This window comes from Rhinolophus ferrumequinum, chromosome 10 (genome assembly GCF_004115265.2).
Source record: "Rhinolophus ferrumequinum isolate MPI-CBG mRhiFer1 chromosome 10, mRhiFer1_v1.p, whole genome shotgun sequence".
NCBI lineage: Eukaryota > Metazoa > Chordata > Mammalia > Chiroptera > Rhinolophidae > Rhinolophus > Rhinolophus ferrumequinum.
In genome coordinates, this window is record NC_046293.1 from 61,168,796 (window position 1) to 61,186,758 (window position 17,963).

Here is a 17,963-nt window from a genome sequence, read left to right on the forward strand (position 1 = left end):
TGCTGATTATAATACCGTATTGAAAAATGCGTACTTTGAGTGACTGAAAAAGCCAGGTGCTGTTCATGGTAGTGAAAAGCCTATAATAATGTCTTCACTCTTGTGTTCACCATATTCTGTGAGATGAACGAGTGGAGCCCCCAATCTAGAAGTAGAGAAACCAAGAGAGAGCGCTTGACAAATCCTTCCCTATCTCCTGCCAAGATTCCCCTGGAACAGTTTTGCCTGGAACATAACCTTTCCGGGAGGGCAGAAACCTTGTTTCACAGTTGCTGTATCTTCTTTGCCAGGATGTCGGTGCTCAACACATGTTGCATGGATGGAATGTGGGCACCAGTGTTCAGTCTGTCTGACCAGCAGACCTGGGTTAGGGGCCGAGGGGTGCCTCTTACTACCTGAAGTCCCTTGGTGAAGTATTCAGTCTCCGTAAACCTCAGTTTCTTATTTATAAAATAGGGATATACTAGTACTTACTTTAGTAGGGTATAGAATGGAAAGTGTTTAATTATTATTAGCGATTATTAAGTTGAGCAAATTTCCTGACTCCCCTTTCAGAACTTGACCACCCCACTGTTAATGAGCTTAATTAAACATGGGCAAGTGTGTGCCTGTACAGAGGTGCCAAAAAAATGAATACACATTTTAAGAAAGGAAAAAGCTGTATTAAAATTGTAATACTCAGTATATACCAGTAATAAAAGATGAATACAAGTCACATTTGACTTCTGCAATTGCAAGAGGTGCTCAAAGTGGTGACCATCATAATTTTAATACAATTTCTTGCTTTCTTAACACATATGCATTTTTTTGGCACCCTCTGTATGTAATCAGCTCAGTCTTTGTCTATGGAAAAATGAAGAAATTGAAGTGGTGTTATTTGGACAGTGACTTCTATTAACTCCACTGAATTAGATTCAGCCCTCACTTTCGGGGAATATGCACACACTGGGCAAGACAAAATAGAGAAGTTTTCCAATATGAATATTCTTGTCTTTGGAGGTTAGTCCTGGATCTGAGAACAAAAACAAATCAGTGGTTATTCGTTACTGTGTCTCATTTTCCAAAACACATGTTCCATTGTTATAATTCTTTACAGATAATTTTATAACACATATTTCTGCTTTTGTGTTTTTCCTAAGTCGCTAAATGACTGACATTCCTGTTCCTAATGTATTAAAATGGTGGAAGAATTCTTTTCAGGAATATATGTGTCGATAAGGCTGTTACTTCGAGCAGTGTGTCCAAGTGAAGGCCAAGTGAAGAGTTCTTGAGGAACGAAATAAGAAAGCGGAATCCAGGGGTTGCCCCGTTATAAATGGATTGTTTGGATGTAGAAAGAAATTATTTTTAGCCACAGCATCCCTATGAACCCTGAAGATACGTGTTTTATGAACTAGAAATCTGTGCAGTACATAAAAATTACCAGATGTCAGTGTCCGTATGTGCCAACTGGCAAATATGTGGTGGTTTCAGAAGTCTGGAAGAAATGATGCTTACTTCTTTGCCATTCAAACTCAAAGGGATAGTTGAGGTAAAATGCTGTTGGAAAAAATTACAATGTACTCAGCTACCCAAAGATGTCACATGTTACGAATTGTTATCTGAAAGGCTTTCATTTTTTTCCCTAATGACTCCAGGCATGTTTGTGGCATTGCGAATGTAATCCATGTTTCTAATTTATTACATTTTTCCTGAGGCTTGTGTCATTCTTTTAGAGGGTCAGCTTTGTGTCAGTCTTCCAAAGGGTCAGCATGGACTTTATTTAAAGAACCGACTGGCCACAGCAGTCTTATAACGGTCCGATACAGTGCTAAACGTAAATTAGGATTCATTACTTGTATCTTGTACAAACCAGCACACCTCGGTAATTTTCGTGGAATCATCAAATGGATTCTCTTCTCTCCTTAGAAATTCGAGCTCAACTGGTAGAACAACAAAAATGCCTGGAGCAGCAAACCGAGATGCGAGTTCAGCTTCTCCAGGACCTGCAAGATTTCTTTCGGAAAAAAGCAGAAATTGAGACGGAATATTCTCGGAACCTAGAGAAGTTAGCGGAAAGGTTCATGGCAAAAACCAGAAGCACTAAGGATCATCAGCAGTACAAGTAAGAGAGACTAGACTCGGGTTCACCTTGCCGAGGTGATGTCCTACTTGTTACCACCCTTGTTGGTTTGAGAATTTGCCATTTTTGTCTGATAAGCTGTTGATGGGCATGTCCCCGTAGATAAAAGCAGCCATCTGTGCTTATAATTTATGAACATCAATTGATAACATTTTAAAGGAATAATATTCTCTTGACACGTTTCTCTTTCCAATAAACATATATCTGTGGGTAACTTTATATTCAAGAAGAAGACATATTTTTTTTTTTTTTTTAATATTTTATTGGGGAAGGGTAACAGGACTTTATTGGGGAACAGTGTGTTCTTCCAGGACTTTTTTCCAAGTGAAGTTGTTGTCCTTTCAATCTTAGTTGTGGAGGGTGCCGTTCAGCTTCAAGTTGTTGTCCTTTCAGTCTTAGTTGTCGAACCAGCAGCCTTGTGGTTGAGAGGACGCGCTCCAACCAACTGAGCCATCCGGGAGCTCAGCGGCAGCTCAGCTCAAGGTGCCGTGTTCAATCTTAGTTGCAGGGGGCGGAGCCCACCACCATTGCAGGACTTGAGGAGTCGAACCGGCAACCATGTGGTTGAGAGCCCACTGGCCCATGTGGGAATCGAACTGGCAGCCTTCGGAGTTAGGAGCATGGAGCTCTAACCGCCTGAACCACCGGGCAGGCCCCAAGAAGAAGACATTTTTATATAATTCTTGATTACAAAACACCAGGAGTTGATACCTACCACAGGTGGATGTTTGGATGGGCAAGTTTAAAATAGCTGATTCTTCAAGCAAAGCCTTCAGGATTTTCTGCAGTGAAAATAAGCAGTGAGGGTTGCTTACATTTTGTCCCCCACTGCCCGTCATGTTTATGGTCATTGCAGTTGAGCCCAGCTTAACACAAAAACGTTTGCTAAAATGCTTATGATTGAATCTAATTAAATCTTATATTAATGGTACTTTATTTGTTTAAAAAATATAGACTGCTTTTTCTGATAATGAAATTTACTTTATAATTTACATCCTAGAGACAGAGAGAGACAAGTAAGCAGACAGCTCCAATAGAGCATACCAGTACTCCGACAGGGATAAGCACAGGCTGTTATGGACAGACGGACAGAAATCCTTCCCATAGTGGGGGTGGGGAAGGGAAGTCAAGGAAAGGTCCTGGAAGAAGTGATCCATAAGTGAAGACCTAAAGGACTGCGTGGCCATTTAGGGGGACCAGAGCACGATGTTCCAGGCAAGGGGCCCATCATGTGTGAGGGACCAGAAGGGAAGGGGTGTAGGGCAGCTTTGCAGAACAGGAAAGTAATCCAGTGGGAGTGAGTGGTGAGGTGGTGAGCTGCGAGGCTGCAGGTGCAAATTGTGCCGGATCCTGGAACCCTGTGGAGCCTACTCAACATTTTGGGCTTTATCCTAAAGGCATGAGAAGCCTTCGGAGAGTTTTAAGTAGAAGGGTGAGCAACTCAGACCAGCATTTTAAAATTATGGCAAAGACCATAGATAGGATTGTGGATGGGAAGACACCATTGTTGAGAGAGGGAGACCGTGTAGGGGGCTCTCTCTGGCGTGAACTAGCAGCACTGCCAGTAGAGATAGACTTGGTTAAGAGATACTAAAAAGGCAGCACAGTCTTTCATTTCTGGAAATGTAGTAGAGCAGATAATCTGAAAAATACTTCTGCCACAAAACTCCCAGAAATCTGGTTAAAATGTAATAGACAGTGTTTTAAAAATGTATAACTGAACTCAGAGGAAAGTAAGGGAAATTTCCAGGGGCCAAAAAAGGAAGAGGGAACTGAAAATCAAATTGGTGGTTGTATCTGCCATTTACCGTGCTTCCCCAAAAATAAGACCTAGCCGGACAATCAGCTCTAATGCATCTTTTGGAGCAAAACTTAATAGAAGACCCGGTTTTATTTTCCTATAATATAAGACCGGGTCGATACGATACGATACGATATGATACGATATGATACTGGGTCTCATATTAATTTTTGCTCCAAAAGACGCATTAGAGCTGATTGTCCAGCTAGGTCTTATTTTCCGGGAAACATGGTAGTCCCCCTTGGGGCCAGAAGATGAGGCCTGGGTAACGTACAGAGTTGGAAATGAGGGCTTCGCCACCACCAACCTTAGTGCATTGCATCCTAGTCTAAAACCAGGACCAGAAGAAAACTGTCTCAGGGAAATGATGAAACCGAAAACCATCCATCCGCACCTCCCGCACCCCTGGTGACAACAGGAGGCCTGTCTGCCCAGTGGGGGCTGCAGAGGTGCCTGTCCTTGCAGTTCCATTTAATACCCTTCTGTGGCTTTCGATGCTGCACAAGAAGTAGTGTGGAAACTATGCCTGGGGTACTTTGGCAGATGCAAATGCAAAACTATTCTGGATGGGGAATGCCTTTTTTGGGGGGATGACTTCAACCTCTGGTGTTGGGCCAGCATAGAAATAAATCTTAGGGGTGACTTCCAGGATGAACAGATGTCAAATGTACTTGACAGAGACTGGAGCTGGAAAGAGGAGACGAGGGCCAGTACTATATTCACATTTGCAGTAACTGTCCCTTTTTAAAGTCATTGCACATAGGAAGACAGCCCATTCATCCATTCAGTAAACATTTTTGCATGTTGTCTTCTGTGTTCTGAACTTGGTAATTGGTTGTGAATTGAAAATATGCATGGGCCCGTGCACCTCAGTCTGGTCCCTTAGTGGGTCAGTTGCCACTTTCTGTTTTTCCTGTTAACTGTCTTTGTTAACTATTATAGGTTTTTTTCAAAAGGTAAGCAACTTGGAATTTTCTTTGAGTTGAGTAAGTTTATTATTGAATATGGGATTGAATATAAAATGAATAATAAATCTACAAAGGACAAATCAGGATTAGGAAAAATTCAAAGACAAGCTTTATTAGAGTCAGACAGGTAATCATTTCACAAATTTATGTAAGTCAAACCATTATGCTGTACTCCTTAAGCTTTTACAGTGTTACATGTCAATTATAGCTCACAAAAACGGCCGGGGGTGGGGAAAGTCAGACAGACCTCGTTTGAATACTGCCTTTACTGTGTGACATTGGTCAAATTTCATAACCTCTCTGAGCCTTCAGTTCCTATCTTGTAAAATGAGACTATATGACCATAAGTGAGAAATTTGACATTTCTTGATGCGATTGATAGCTGGTATGGGGTCTGCCACAACATTCTTTCTCCTCTGAAGACAAATGTGGAATCTTGAACACTGTGACCTTACCAGTCATTTATGCTTGACTTTGGAGTTTAGCTTTTACTCAGTTTTGGGGTGCTCATAGTGTAGAACAATCCCTGGCTTCATGTTACCACTGCACAGTGGAAAGACCGAGGGCTTGGATCAGCCTCCCTGGATTCAAATACTCTGACACTAGTTTGGTCTTCAGGAAATCACTGCACCTTGATAAGTAAGCTTCAGTTCTCTCATTGATAGAGGGGATACAAAGAATCTCTGCCTTAAATGATAGAATTCAGTAGAGTTAATATGTGTAAAGTCTTTAGCGCAGCCCCTGAATAAAAAGAGCTAACTTTATCTAGTACTCTGTGGGTTTAAGACATTTTAGTTAACATGTAAAAATGCATATTAAATAATCTCCACAATAATCTGTTATTTTACCCATTCTGCAAATGAAGTAACAGGCACAGAGAGGTTAAAATAATTTGGCCAAGATCACATAGCTAGTAAGTGGTGGTTCTGGGATTTGAACCTGAGTGTAGATCTATATTCCATGCTCTTGACCTCTGAGCTGCTTCTTACACTAGGTGCTCAGTAAATGATGGCTGCTATTACTATTATTACTACTACTATTATTTTTAAGGCAATAACAAGTGTTTATTCTGTGAATGAAATAACATTTATTTAATGCTTACTATGGGCTTTATGTAAGGATACAAAAATGTATGAAATGTTATCAAATAATTTATGGGCTACTTTAACATAAGGGATATACATAGAAGTTCATATAAAGTAACATTTCCCTCTTGGGCAGGGTGGATAAAGAATGTCAGTAGAGTGCTCGCTTTGGCAGAACATATACTAAAACTGGAACAATACAGAGAAGATTAGCATGGCCCCTGTGCAAGGATGACACGCAAATTTGTGAAGCATTCCATATTTAAAAAAAAAAACAGAATGTCAGTAGAAAGGCTCTGTTTGTCTGCCATACAATCCCTGCCCCTTGCCTGAGAGCTTTGAGAAAAACTTGGGGTTCTCCAGGTGTGTGGGGGTGTGTGATTCTTACTGTGCCAGCTGAGGGTATGGGTGGCTTCTCTCCTGGGTACAAGTGCTAAGACCCTCGATCATGGGTTTCTTTCCCTATCCCTATTCCTACCTCTGTCCTCTCCTTCCTCTGTATTCCAGAGAGAGTTCTGACTTACTGCAGTGTGAAATTCTGAATCTGAGGGACTTACTGGCAGAAAGACCTGACTTAATGATTTCTTTCCTAATTTAATTAATATTCAGAGTTGTTGTGTGTGATTTTTTTTTTTTAAGCAGTAACAATCCCAGTTGGTCACTGTTTTTGTTCGGAGATTTTCCTTTAAGATTTTTTTACAGATCTTCTTTTGTTGTTTACATTCACTTTTCGCCTTATCATCTAGAATAAACAAGGAGTAGTTATAAATCTGAAATAGTTCAATGGGCTTAAACGGGATGTGTGACAAGTTATAAGCCAGCAAACTTCTTGGTTCCATTCACGGGCCTTGAGACAATGTTATATCGTCCTGATTCTTTGGGAGGAGAGGATTAATAACTAACCCTCAAATTTATGTCCCATGGAAAGCACACCCAGCCACATCGCTTTTCCAACAACAGGCAGAACGCTCAAAGCAGACTTTGTGTGCAGTGGCAAACCGGTTTGTCTGAGTCTGTAGATTTTTGTGTAAACACGAACTGCCTTCTTCAGTGGGTGTTTAAAGCTGAAGGGCTGCCTGAGTACTCTGTATGTGAGGGTCCCACGACTCGCTCCGGACTGTGGGTTTTGACTGGCGTTCTTGGTCTAGGTGCTTTCTTCCAAGCCTCAGGAATTGCTGGCTCTGCTGTCACAACCTGGAAGCCTGTTCGACTGGCTGTCGAATGTCCTATGAGCAATGCCCAGAGGAGAAATAACAGCCATCGTACCTATACCATACCTGGCTCCTCGTTTGCCTTGGTGCCTTTCCTCAGCTGCTTGGGGCGGTGTTGAAACTGATAGTAAGTAATTCTGCCTTTCTTTACTTCTTAGGAAAGACCAGAACTTGTTGTCTCCAGTGAACTGCTGGTATTTGCTCCTGAACCAAGTGAGGAGAGAAAGCAAAGACCATGCAACCTTGAGTGACATCTATCTGAACAACGTGATTATGCGCTTTATGCAGATAAGTGAGGATTCCACCAGGATGTTTAAAAAGGTACTCTCCATCCATCCTGCTCTCGTGTGCCTTCCTGAAACTGCTCTGCCTGTAACCACAACAGAGAAAGGGCTGATGCCTTAAGCACTTACGTGGACTCCCTTTTAGGTACAAAAGTAAATGAATGAAGCTTTTAAAGACACAGAATGAAAAGTTAAGCCTGAGCAAGCATACGGGAGGAGTGAAATCCCTGACTCTGTGACCTGAACAATGTGAGCACAAGTTTACAATGAGGTGTACCAACCAGTTGCATTTCTGCTATTAGGAACGGACTATCTGCAGTTAGGAAAAAAACAGATCGAGAGAGGAAAAGGCTTAAATTCTGTGTTTGAGGTTCACACATGATCAGAGACTTGTGAAGAACACGATAAGCAGATGTGCTGCTCTCTCGGGAAAATGTTGTCACAATTTCATCTCACTCCCCACCAGATTGGCAGCAGAGGCTGTACTGGAGTGACATGAAAAAAAGTCCACAAGGCACAGAAAATTCTGTCCCTTACATGCCAGAGAGCTTCCTCTTTCCCAAATCCGTTAAAAAAAAAAAAAAAAAAAAAAATGGGAACTGGGCTTTTAAAGCTTCTTATCATTGTTACTAGGCTCAGCCAGCTCTCAGCAATTTTTTTGTTGTTTGGACATTTTTGTTGAGAACAATAACAAAATTGGACCATTTCCTGTGAAGAGAATGCAGCTACTTGCCCAATTAGACTGGCTTTCAGTTTTTATGTTTGTAGGACAAGGGTTCCCCCAACCTCCACCTCAGCTTTGTGCTAGTGGTGTTTGGTGTTTATACCAATATCTGTACCTCTATTCAGTAAGTAATTATTAGTTTCAGAAAGTGGGGGTCAGGGAGGAACACGTTGTAGATTAATGACATATTTATGTTTCAAAGGGGCCCCTTAAAACAAAGATGTAGTGTTAAGCAGGCCAGCTGGGAAACTTCTTAGTCGTGTCCGATGAATCCACATTAGATTTGATTTCTGACCGAGAAATGGAATTGAGCACACTCCAAGGCAACTTTTGCTCTAGTAATAGCAGGGTAAATGTTTCAAACAAAGGAGAAATTTAAAAAATAAAGAACTAAGAGCATATTAATTAAGAAGAAAATAGAGAAATATCCTGTGTAATCTTATAAAGTTCAGCTTAAAAAAAATAGTTTAGACTGAGTCATGAAAGTGAAGTAATTTTCTCACACATCAGTCTTTTCAGCCAAGACCTCATTTGGTTCAGTGTTTTTTTTGTTGTTGCTATTGTTTTGTTTTGTTTTGGAGCATCTTCCGAGCAGGAGACAGTGTTAGGCCTTGGAAAGGCTATATAGTGAAGAAAAATGAGTGCCTGTGCTCAAGGAGGTTGCATTTGGTCCAGATTTGGATGGCACGGATGGCGCTTCCCGGTCATGGGTGTGCTGGCAACCATTTAGCCAGGGCCTGTGGGACCAGCACCTCCATTGAATTCATTTATCCATTCAACAAGGCATCTTCAAAATGCTGGGCTGGGGAAGACATGTCCCTGCCTGTAGGGAACGCATTATAATAACGAACAGTTACCTGGCTAAAGGGATGCACAACCCACTGTGGGAGCTTGAAGGCTGGAGGGTCAGGAAATTCTTCACAGAAAAGGGAACACTTGATGTGAGGTCTGTAGGAGAGGGCGGTGGTCATCAGGCAGACGAAGACAGTGACTTATTTCAGGGAAAGGAAAGAATTTAATGTGACTGGACTAAAGGTTGTATAGGTGAGAGTGATAGGATGTGAGGCTGAAAAAAGGACGGCCATATATCAAGGGATTTTGTATGTCTTGTTAAGATGTTAGAATTTACATTTTGTAAGTCATAATCGAGGGCTTGACAAAGGTGATAGAAAGCTAGAGCTGAGAGTCAGATGAATTTGGATTTGAATCCCAGCTCTTCTGTTTACTTGCTTTGTGAGCTTGGTGGTGATTTAAGAGATTCAGGAGCGTGCCCTCCTCTCTGAGGGAGTGAGGAAGGCAGGACCGGGCAGAGGGCGAAGCTGAACCGATGGATGCTGGCAGCTGGGATGGCCCTTTGAGGTTATCTCTTTTTGTCTCAAATCCAGGCAAAGGGCATTTCCTTTGTTTCTCAGTCACTGGATTTGAGCTGCCCTGGGGGTGGGGCTTAGTAATCTTGGGGTGAGGCAGCTCCCTTTGGTGGACGGTAATTCCCAGAGAGGGATCAGCTGTGAGTTTCAGTAGTCAGCAATCAGTATTCCCTGTAGTTGGGGGAATGAGTTCCTGGCTCTTGAAGAGAAGGACTAGAGAACATACAGTAAATACACACACACATCAGACATGCTCGTTTGTTTGCTACCTAGTAGTTTCTTCTTACCCAGATTTTCTTACCCAGGATTCAAAGAATTACAGTCTTTGGAAACCATCAATTGATAGTGGTTACTTTGGCCTTTAATGGGTCTTCTTCTGACTATTGTTGACCACTGGAAAGTTAACAGTCATTACTACGACAGATATCAGGTTCTACCTTCCTCAAACAAACGCAGCAGACTACACACCCCACCTTTCTATGAATATTATTGCTGGAAAAAGAAAGACGAGAGCTGAAGGGCAAAAGGGAGAGAGAGGCGAGCTTTTTGAGGAGCCAGATGAGTCCATTAGGACACATTTGTCGTCTGAAAGAACAGGAAGCCAGACCCTATCTACCAAGTTCAAAGATCTTCAGGTCCCTTTAGACGAGTCGTTTCTGCATTTTTTTTTTAATTTTTTTTGTTGCTCACCAACCTTCCTCTTTTCCAGTTCTTCTTGCATTGTTATGGTTCTATCTGCTTTCAGAACAGAAAGCAGTCATCAGAGCCAGTCTGAAATGACCTTTCAAACTGCGATGGAGTCCTTAGTGAGCAGAATGCTGTTCTTCTTGGGAGAGTTTAAGACTTCCTCATTTTTCAAAAATACTCCCTGTCTTTATGGAGCTCCAAATAGGTGATGGGAGTTTGACGGGTCCGGCCTCTTACACAGCTCTGTCTTACTCAAGTGAGTCAAGGATAGAGAATCCCTTTACCCAAAATGTTGTGTCAAGTAAAGAATTTGGAACAGATAATTCTAAGGATATTTTCTGTATCCAAATGGATATAATCATCAAAAAGATACATATAGGGACACCTAATTCCATGCATAGGTTTAGGGAACAACTTCAAGACTTACATTTTAATCACATCAGAACCAGTTACAAACATAGTTGCCTACATTTGACAGAAAGTTTTCAACAGGTAGAGAAAGTGAAGCTTTTTAAAAACAACAAAAGCAGCACCTAATTATTTAAATAGTGATTATTTCATATTTAGGCCTCTCCAGCTATAAATGAAGCCAGTTAGTCAGAATAACATAGTGATTCACGTTTTAACTCTGTGGGTATGAATCTTGGTTTTGCCATTGTTAGTAGCTTTGTGGAATTGGAGGTATTTGTAAACTTCTTAAGCCTCAGTTTCCACATGTATAAAGTAGATATAGTAGCCTATTTCACATAATTGTTTAGAGGATTCATAGTCGTACATGGAAAGCCACTTAGCCCAGTGTCTGGACTTAATAACTCCAAACTAACATTCAGCTGTTATTTTTATTACTACGTACTTATATTGTGTATTCTTATTCCATACAATCATAATCATAATTATTATTATGTAATGTGAAATTATACTAGACATTATACTAAATGTGTCCTCATTCTAAGGAGGATATACGGCACAACTGTGATAAACATGTCCAGATGATCACAAGTTATTTGCATATCACTTACTATGTCGTTCCAAACCATATTTGTAAGTGGATTCTGAGCAATGGTCTCACAACATCTTTGCTTGTAGCTGAATTAAAAGTTTGATCCTCACATTTCAACAGTTCGTGGGAAATCAGGAAGAACCCAGGGAATACCTGTGTTGTTCAGTCCCCCATGCCTCTCAGTTTCCCCCAAAGCTATTTCACCTGGAGAGTCTTAACTCTGAGGCATCACTGATTTCTTCATTCATTCAACAATAAGAGGTATTCTGTTCTAGACCCTCCATCATGTATGGACAGAGTAGGACTTTGCTTTTACTCTCTTACATTCTGCTTTGCCATTTTAGGAGGTCAGAAATTGGAGTCTCATTGTACACATGGGTCTGTTTCGTTGTCAGCCCTCACTTCTTTCTCAAAGAACAAGGGCTGCTAGGGTGCCGCCTGCCCTGTTTTCCAGCCCTGCCTCCTGGAGTGATGAGATTTCGCTGCCTTCTTTCCATGACTCATGATGAAAAAGAGTGTTCTGCATCTGTTTGGTGTTGCCACCAGAAAATATGCAGTTCATGTGCTACACAAAAAACTGTAAATAATGTCAGCAGTCACAGTTGCAGAAAAGACCACAGCCGGCTTGCAGTAATCACTTTATTTAAGCACCTTATCCTTTGATCTTACTTACCAATTTTAAGAATGTTAATAGAAGTATGTAGTTTGAGGGAGTGCCATAAAATGGTAGCATGGGAATATGTTAAATTACCTCTGTGTGTTTTAAATTATCTTGAAGTCTGTCATATCCCCATGGATATTTTTTGATTATTGATGTTTTTGTCCTTCTTTGGTTTGCATAAATATGTGTACAAGTATAATTTATTTTGTTTCTTCACCAGTAATAATGACATCTGTACACTGTGCATCAAGCACTGTGCTCTACATTTCTTACTCATTACTATACATCCTCACAGCTGTCTAATGAGCAGGTATTAGAATCCACATTTCAGGGATATGGAAACAAAAGACTCAGAGATATAAATTGTAGAGCAAGGTTAGCTGGCATACATTCTTATATTTGCCCAATGTCTTAGATAGTTCATAGTTACTATGACTGTTGCTGTCTTTTGGTGGTAACTGGGGACGTTACTCAATGCATAGGTGAGACTTTCTGAGAATTACCCTGTTTCCCCGAAAATAAGACCTAGCTGGACAATCAGCTCTACTGCATCTTTTGGAGCAAAAATTAATATAAGACCAGGTCTTATTTTACTATAAGACCAAATCTTAATACAATATAATAATATATAATATAATATAATAATATAATATAATATAATAATATAATATAAATATAATATAATACCAGGTCTTATATTAATTTTTGCTCCAAAAGATGCATTAGAGCTGATTGTCTGGCTAGGTCTTATTTTCGGGGAAACACGGTAGGACACTGTCATTCTTGGCTCTATTTATTTCTTATGAAAATCCTGAAGAATGATAGTTTTTGATGAGGCAACAACATCTGTCAGTCATCCAAGTTATAGCCGGGGCTTCTAAGCAGCAGAGACTGGCCCCAAGCCACTGAGAATTACCCCACTTTGGTATAAATGCCACAGGTTATCAGATTCAGACTCAACAGGAATTAAATTAACCCACTTTGATATTGTTGATTGTGTGGCCTAATTTGAAAAGAAGAATGACAGATGACTGGTAAGATTTGGAGATTTGTAGTCATTTTTTATTTTGACCAAAGGCAATCATGTTCTATTTAAATACCCTAATATGAAAGAAAAAAGGCATTTCATGGGGGAAAATGTTCTGTTTCCAATTAGACCATTTAAAATAAGTTCATACTCAAACAGATGCTTTAATATAAGTTAATAAAAGATACCAGTCAACTATAGATTTCTAAGGCTCTAACCTTGTTTTAAAACAAAGTTCCATAAGTTTTTTTGTTGTTGTTTGTTTTGCTGTTTGTCTTTAGTTTCAGGTGTGCAAAGCAACGTAATAGTTAGACATTTAAACCCCTCATAAAGGGGTAACCCACCCCCAAGCTGCTATCCCTCTGACATCTTGTATAGCTATTAAAATACCATTGAGTGTCTTTCCTATGTTGTACTCCACATCCTGTGATTATATATACCAATATATTTAGTTATAGTTGACATTCAATACTATTCTCCTTTGCTGCAGGTGTATAGCGCAGTGGTCAGTCTATGAAGTGATCCACCTGATAAATCCAATGCCATCTGGCACCTTACATGATCTTTACAACATTGTTGATTATATTCCCCATATTGTATTACTACCAATTTGTATTTCTTAATAACTTCACCCTTTTCATCCTGTCCCCAACCCCAGTCCCATCTATCACCTTGATAGATCAGGTACCTATCTGGCCCCATACCAAGTTATTACAATATTATTGACTCTATTCCTTATGCTATACCCTACTTCCACATGACCACTGTGTGACAAACAATTTGTACTTCTTAATCTTTTCCCCTTTCACCCACCCTTAACCCCCCTCCCATCTTAAAGAAGTCCCTCTAAGAATCCTTGTAATACCGGTTGGTGGTGATGAACTCCTTCAGCTTTTTATTGTCTGGGAATCTCCTTATCTGTCCTTCAATTCTAAATGATAGCTTTGCTGGGTAGAGCAATCTTGGTTGTAGGACCTTGCTTTTCATCACTTGGTATATTTCCTGCCACTCTCTTCTTCCCTGCAAAGTTTCTGTTGAGAAATCAGCTGACAGTCTTATGGGGGCTCCCATGTAGATAACTAACTGCTTTTCTCTTGCTGCATTTAAGGTTCTCTCTTTCTATTTAACCTTTGGCATTTTAATTATGATGTGTCTTGGTGTGGGCCTCTTTGGGTTCCTCTTGTTTGGGACTCTCTGTTTCCTGGGCTTGTATGCCCGTTTCCTTCACCAGGTTAGGGAAGTTTTCTGTGATTATTTCTTCAAATAGGTTTTCAATTCCTTGCTCTTTCTCTTTTTCTGGTAGCCCTATAATGCAAATGTTGGTACGCTTTATATTGTCCTGTAGGCCCCTTAAACTCTCCTCTATTTTTGGATTCTATTTTTCTTTTTGCTGTTCTGGTTGGGTGTTTTCTGTTACCTTATCTTCTGGATCACGGGTTGGATACGCTGCTTTATCTGATCTACTATTGATTCCCTATAATTATATTCTTCATTTCCATTATTGTATCCTTTATTTCTGACTGGTTCTTTTTCATGGTTTCCATCTCCATTTTTATGCTTTTTATTTTTCTGTTGAAGTTCTCCTTGAGATCACTGAGCATTCTGATAACGAGTATTTGGAATTCTGCCTCTGATAGATTGCTTAGCTCTATTTCATTTAATTCTTTTTCAGGAGCTTTGTTCTCTTTTATTTGCGACATGTTTCTTTGTCCCCCCCATTTTGGCTGCCTCCCTGTGTTTGTTTCTGTGTATTAGGTAGAGTTGCTGTGTCTTCCGGTCTTAGTAGAGTAGCCTTATATAGCACGTGTGCTGCAGGGTTCAGTGGCGCAGTCTTTCTAGTCACCTGAGCCATGCACTCTGGGTGTGTGCCTTGTGTGGGTGGTGTGTTCCCTCCTTTTATAGTTGAGCCTTGGTTGATAATTGCACATCAGTGGGAGGGACTGACCCTTGGGCTCACTGGTTGTGAAGACTGGCTTTGACTACAGTGTAAGAATTGTTGTGCAGGGGCTGATCCTACAGAGCCGGATCTGCCTCAGCAGGACTCTGGTGTCTGCCCATTCTGCTCCTTGGGTGTGTCATACTCGGAGGAGGCTGGGTAATGCTCCAGCTCGTTTTAAAACTGGCCACTGGGGGCACCAGCCCCAGCATCACCTTGGAGGTGATCCGCTGTAGGTCAAGTTCAGCCACAGCCTGTGCCCCACTGGGCGCCACCCAGTGGGAGCCAGAATGAAATCTGCAGATGGCTGCTGCCTGTATTGTGCTTGGAAGCTCCTTGAGAGGCGAAGCCACAAACCAAGTCCGACTGCCACTAGTGCCCGCTTACGGCTGCTCATCCAGAGGTACAGGACACACTCAAGCCAGATGCTGCTTGTCTGGGTTCCGCGAACCTTTGAGAGACCATAGGAAAGTCAGTAGCTTGAGACAAGGCAGGTGGTCTGCACGAAAAAGCCACTGCAAGTGTCTGGGGTGTACCCGAAAGTTGGGTGGGACTAGGTCTCCCATTTCCAGGGCAGGCGAATGAACAGCGGAGATTGGCAGCCACCTGTGTTCACAAGTCGGGAAGGGGGAGGGCTCAACAAAGAAACACTGGCCTCCGCTAGTTCCCCCATCCAGGATAAAGCCGCCTCTCCAGCCCCTGTCCCAAGACAGACAACTCAGTGCCCCACGATATGTCCCTGCCGCCTTTCCAGCTGCTGCCCCAGTGCTGGAGCTCAGAGCGACTGATTCTGTTGGTGGGTAAGTCCACATGCGAGCCCTTTAGGAGGAGCGCCTGTGAGTGCAGCTGCGTTCAGTCGCACTCAGGCACAATCTCCGCTGGGTTTTACAACCAGAAATTATGGGGACTTCTCTCCCCGGCACTGGAACCCTGGGCTGGGGTGGGGCTGGAATCTCTTGCCCTTCTAGGGGATGGTGAGGGACCCCCACAGCCGAAATAGCCCTCCCGATCTTTAATGGTCACACGCGGGTGTGGGACCAGCCCGTTCCGCATTTCTGCCCTTCCTACCAGTCTGGAGGTGGCTTCTTCTGCACGTCCTTAGTTGAAAGGCTTCAGTTCAGCTTGATTTTAGGTGATTCTCAACGATGGTTGTTTTGTAGATTTGTTGTAATGTTGATGTGGTTGTGAGAGAAGGTAAACACAGCATTTACCTACTGCGCCATCTTGGTTTTCTCTCTCCAGAAGTTTTTTAAAATCTGAAGACTGCCAGTCTATATATGAAAGAAAAGGTCTTATTTTTTAAATGTAAAACATATATTCATTGTAGAAATTTAGAAAACACTAAAAGAATTAAAAATGTAAGTGGCAATCACCCATATTAACACGATGTACTCTTAATAAGTTGGGCTATATCTTTCCAGTATTTATATGATAAACATACATGTAGCGTACAAACACATACATATATATAGTTTACAAAATTGAGATTTTATTGTATATAGCTTGGGAACTTGCCCTTTTCGTGTAAAATATTTTTTGTGTTCCTCTGTGTGGAAATAATCTTTTATAACAGTGAACTTCACGCCTGCATAGTGTTTTACTGTCTGCATAGCCATATTATATTCCTGTTGTTGGACATTTAAATCTTTCACGCACCTTTGGTATTTTTTTATGCTACATTCCTTGAAATAGAATTAGTAGGTCAAAGGGTGGCATTAGAATTTCATGCTTTTGATTAAATTCTTACCTTTTGCCTTCCTGGAGTAAAGATGGTCTTGGCTGTGATTTGCCAATGAAAGTCTATTGCCTGAAAAATAAAGTGACTATTTTCTTAGCTACCACATGTCATTTGGTATGCTTATGCAACATAGTAAATAATATAACAGGAGGAACTTTTTTAAAGCATTTCAGTGCAGTGTAGCAGAAGAATTAAATGGTATTCTGGTGGCCTCAAGGGATAGCTTAATTATTGATGGGGCTTGGAAAAAATAAGCGAGAATAGTTCAAGCTAACACGACTAGCTGGTTTCTTGAGTTTTATTGACCCTATGGCTAGGTCGTTTTTCTAGAACTATATTAAAACCAAACTTCTTACAATGAAATGATACAGTTTTCTGAATTATTTTAGGAAATGTTTTTAATTTGTATTTATAAGTTACTTACCAGAAGGGCTGACACATAGTAAGTGCTTAATAAATAGTTATTTATTAAGCTATTCTTGCATTTGCATTGTTGCCTTTATTACTTAGTGACAACAGGACATGTATGATTAACCTGGCTATAAATTTAGCAGGTGAGTTACTAAATAAGAGAATTCTGTAATAGTTCCCAGCTTTATTAAAGGCTTTTAAAGAGGACATTAAGCAGGTAATATACCGTGTTTCCCCAAAAACAAGACTGGGTCTTATATTAAGTTTTGCTCCAAAAGACACATTAGGGCTTATGTTCAGGGGATGTCATCCTGAAAAATCACGCTAGGGCTTATTTTCTGGTTAGGTCTTATTTTCAGAGAAACACAGTATATTTGTTGCCTTGGAAAGTGATACAATTTTTAAAAAGCTGATGTCAGGTAAGTTGGACGTATTGTCATACAGCATGATGTAGCACCGACATTCATGTTAGTAGTTAAACCCATAATTACATTGCGAACAGTCATCAAAAAGCATACTTGGAACTTGTTTTTGGTAAAAAAAAAAAAAAATCTGGAAGTATATGGACCAAAACTATTTTAAGTGGGTGTCTCTTAGTTACTCTAATTTTCTTCTGGTTACTTGTCTGTAATTTCTGAGCTTTTCTTCAATGAACGTGTTGTATAAGAGACAAGAAAACAATTGTTTATTGTAAACTAAAAACTTAAAGAAACTTGGCCCAGAGTTCACCAGTCAGTGTATACTATAGAGAAGTGGGGAAACTGTATCTATTAACTAATTCAGCTCCCAGTGCTGTTTATTAAGGGATAATTAGCCTATTCTCCAAGTACAGTTGAAAACTGCGCTTTGAATCTACAGTATTAGAATGATTCAAATGAATAAAACATGAAATTAGGGAACTTCTGAGCAAGATGGCAGCTTGCACATGGGCTCCAACTGCC

General features: G+C 40.7%; 1 protein-coding gene and 1 non-coding gene across 3 annotated transcripts in view; both read left to right on the forward strand.

The window, feature by feature from the left end:
* Positions 1-17,963, forward strand: part of SRGAP1 (SLIT-ROBO Rho GTPase activating protein 1) — a 234,649-nt gene that overhangs the window by 107,981 nt on the left and 108,705 nt on the right. For both annotated transcript variants that reach the window (XM_033117996.1, XM_033117998.1), the window contains exons 2-3: positions 1,909-2,104; positions 7,346-7,508. In XM_033117996.1, the coding sequence (XP_032973887.1) occupies positions 1,909-2,104; positions 7,346-7,508 (359 nt within the window). The remainder of the gene's footprint in view (positions 1-1,908; positions 2,105-7,345; positions 7,509-17,963) is intronic.
* On the forward strand, positions 6,136-6,242 carry LOC117029523 (U6 spliceosomal RNA). Its single transcript, XR_004424260.1, has one exon. It is a non-coding gene; the product is annotated as a U6 spliceosomal RNA (small nuclear RNA).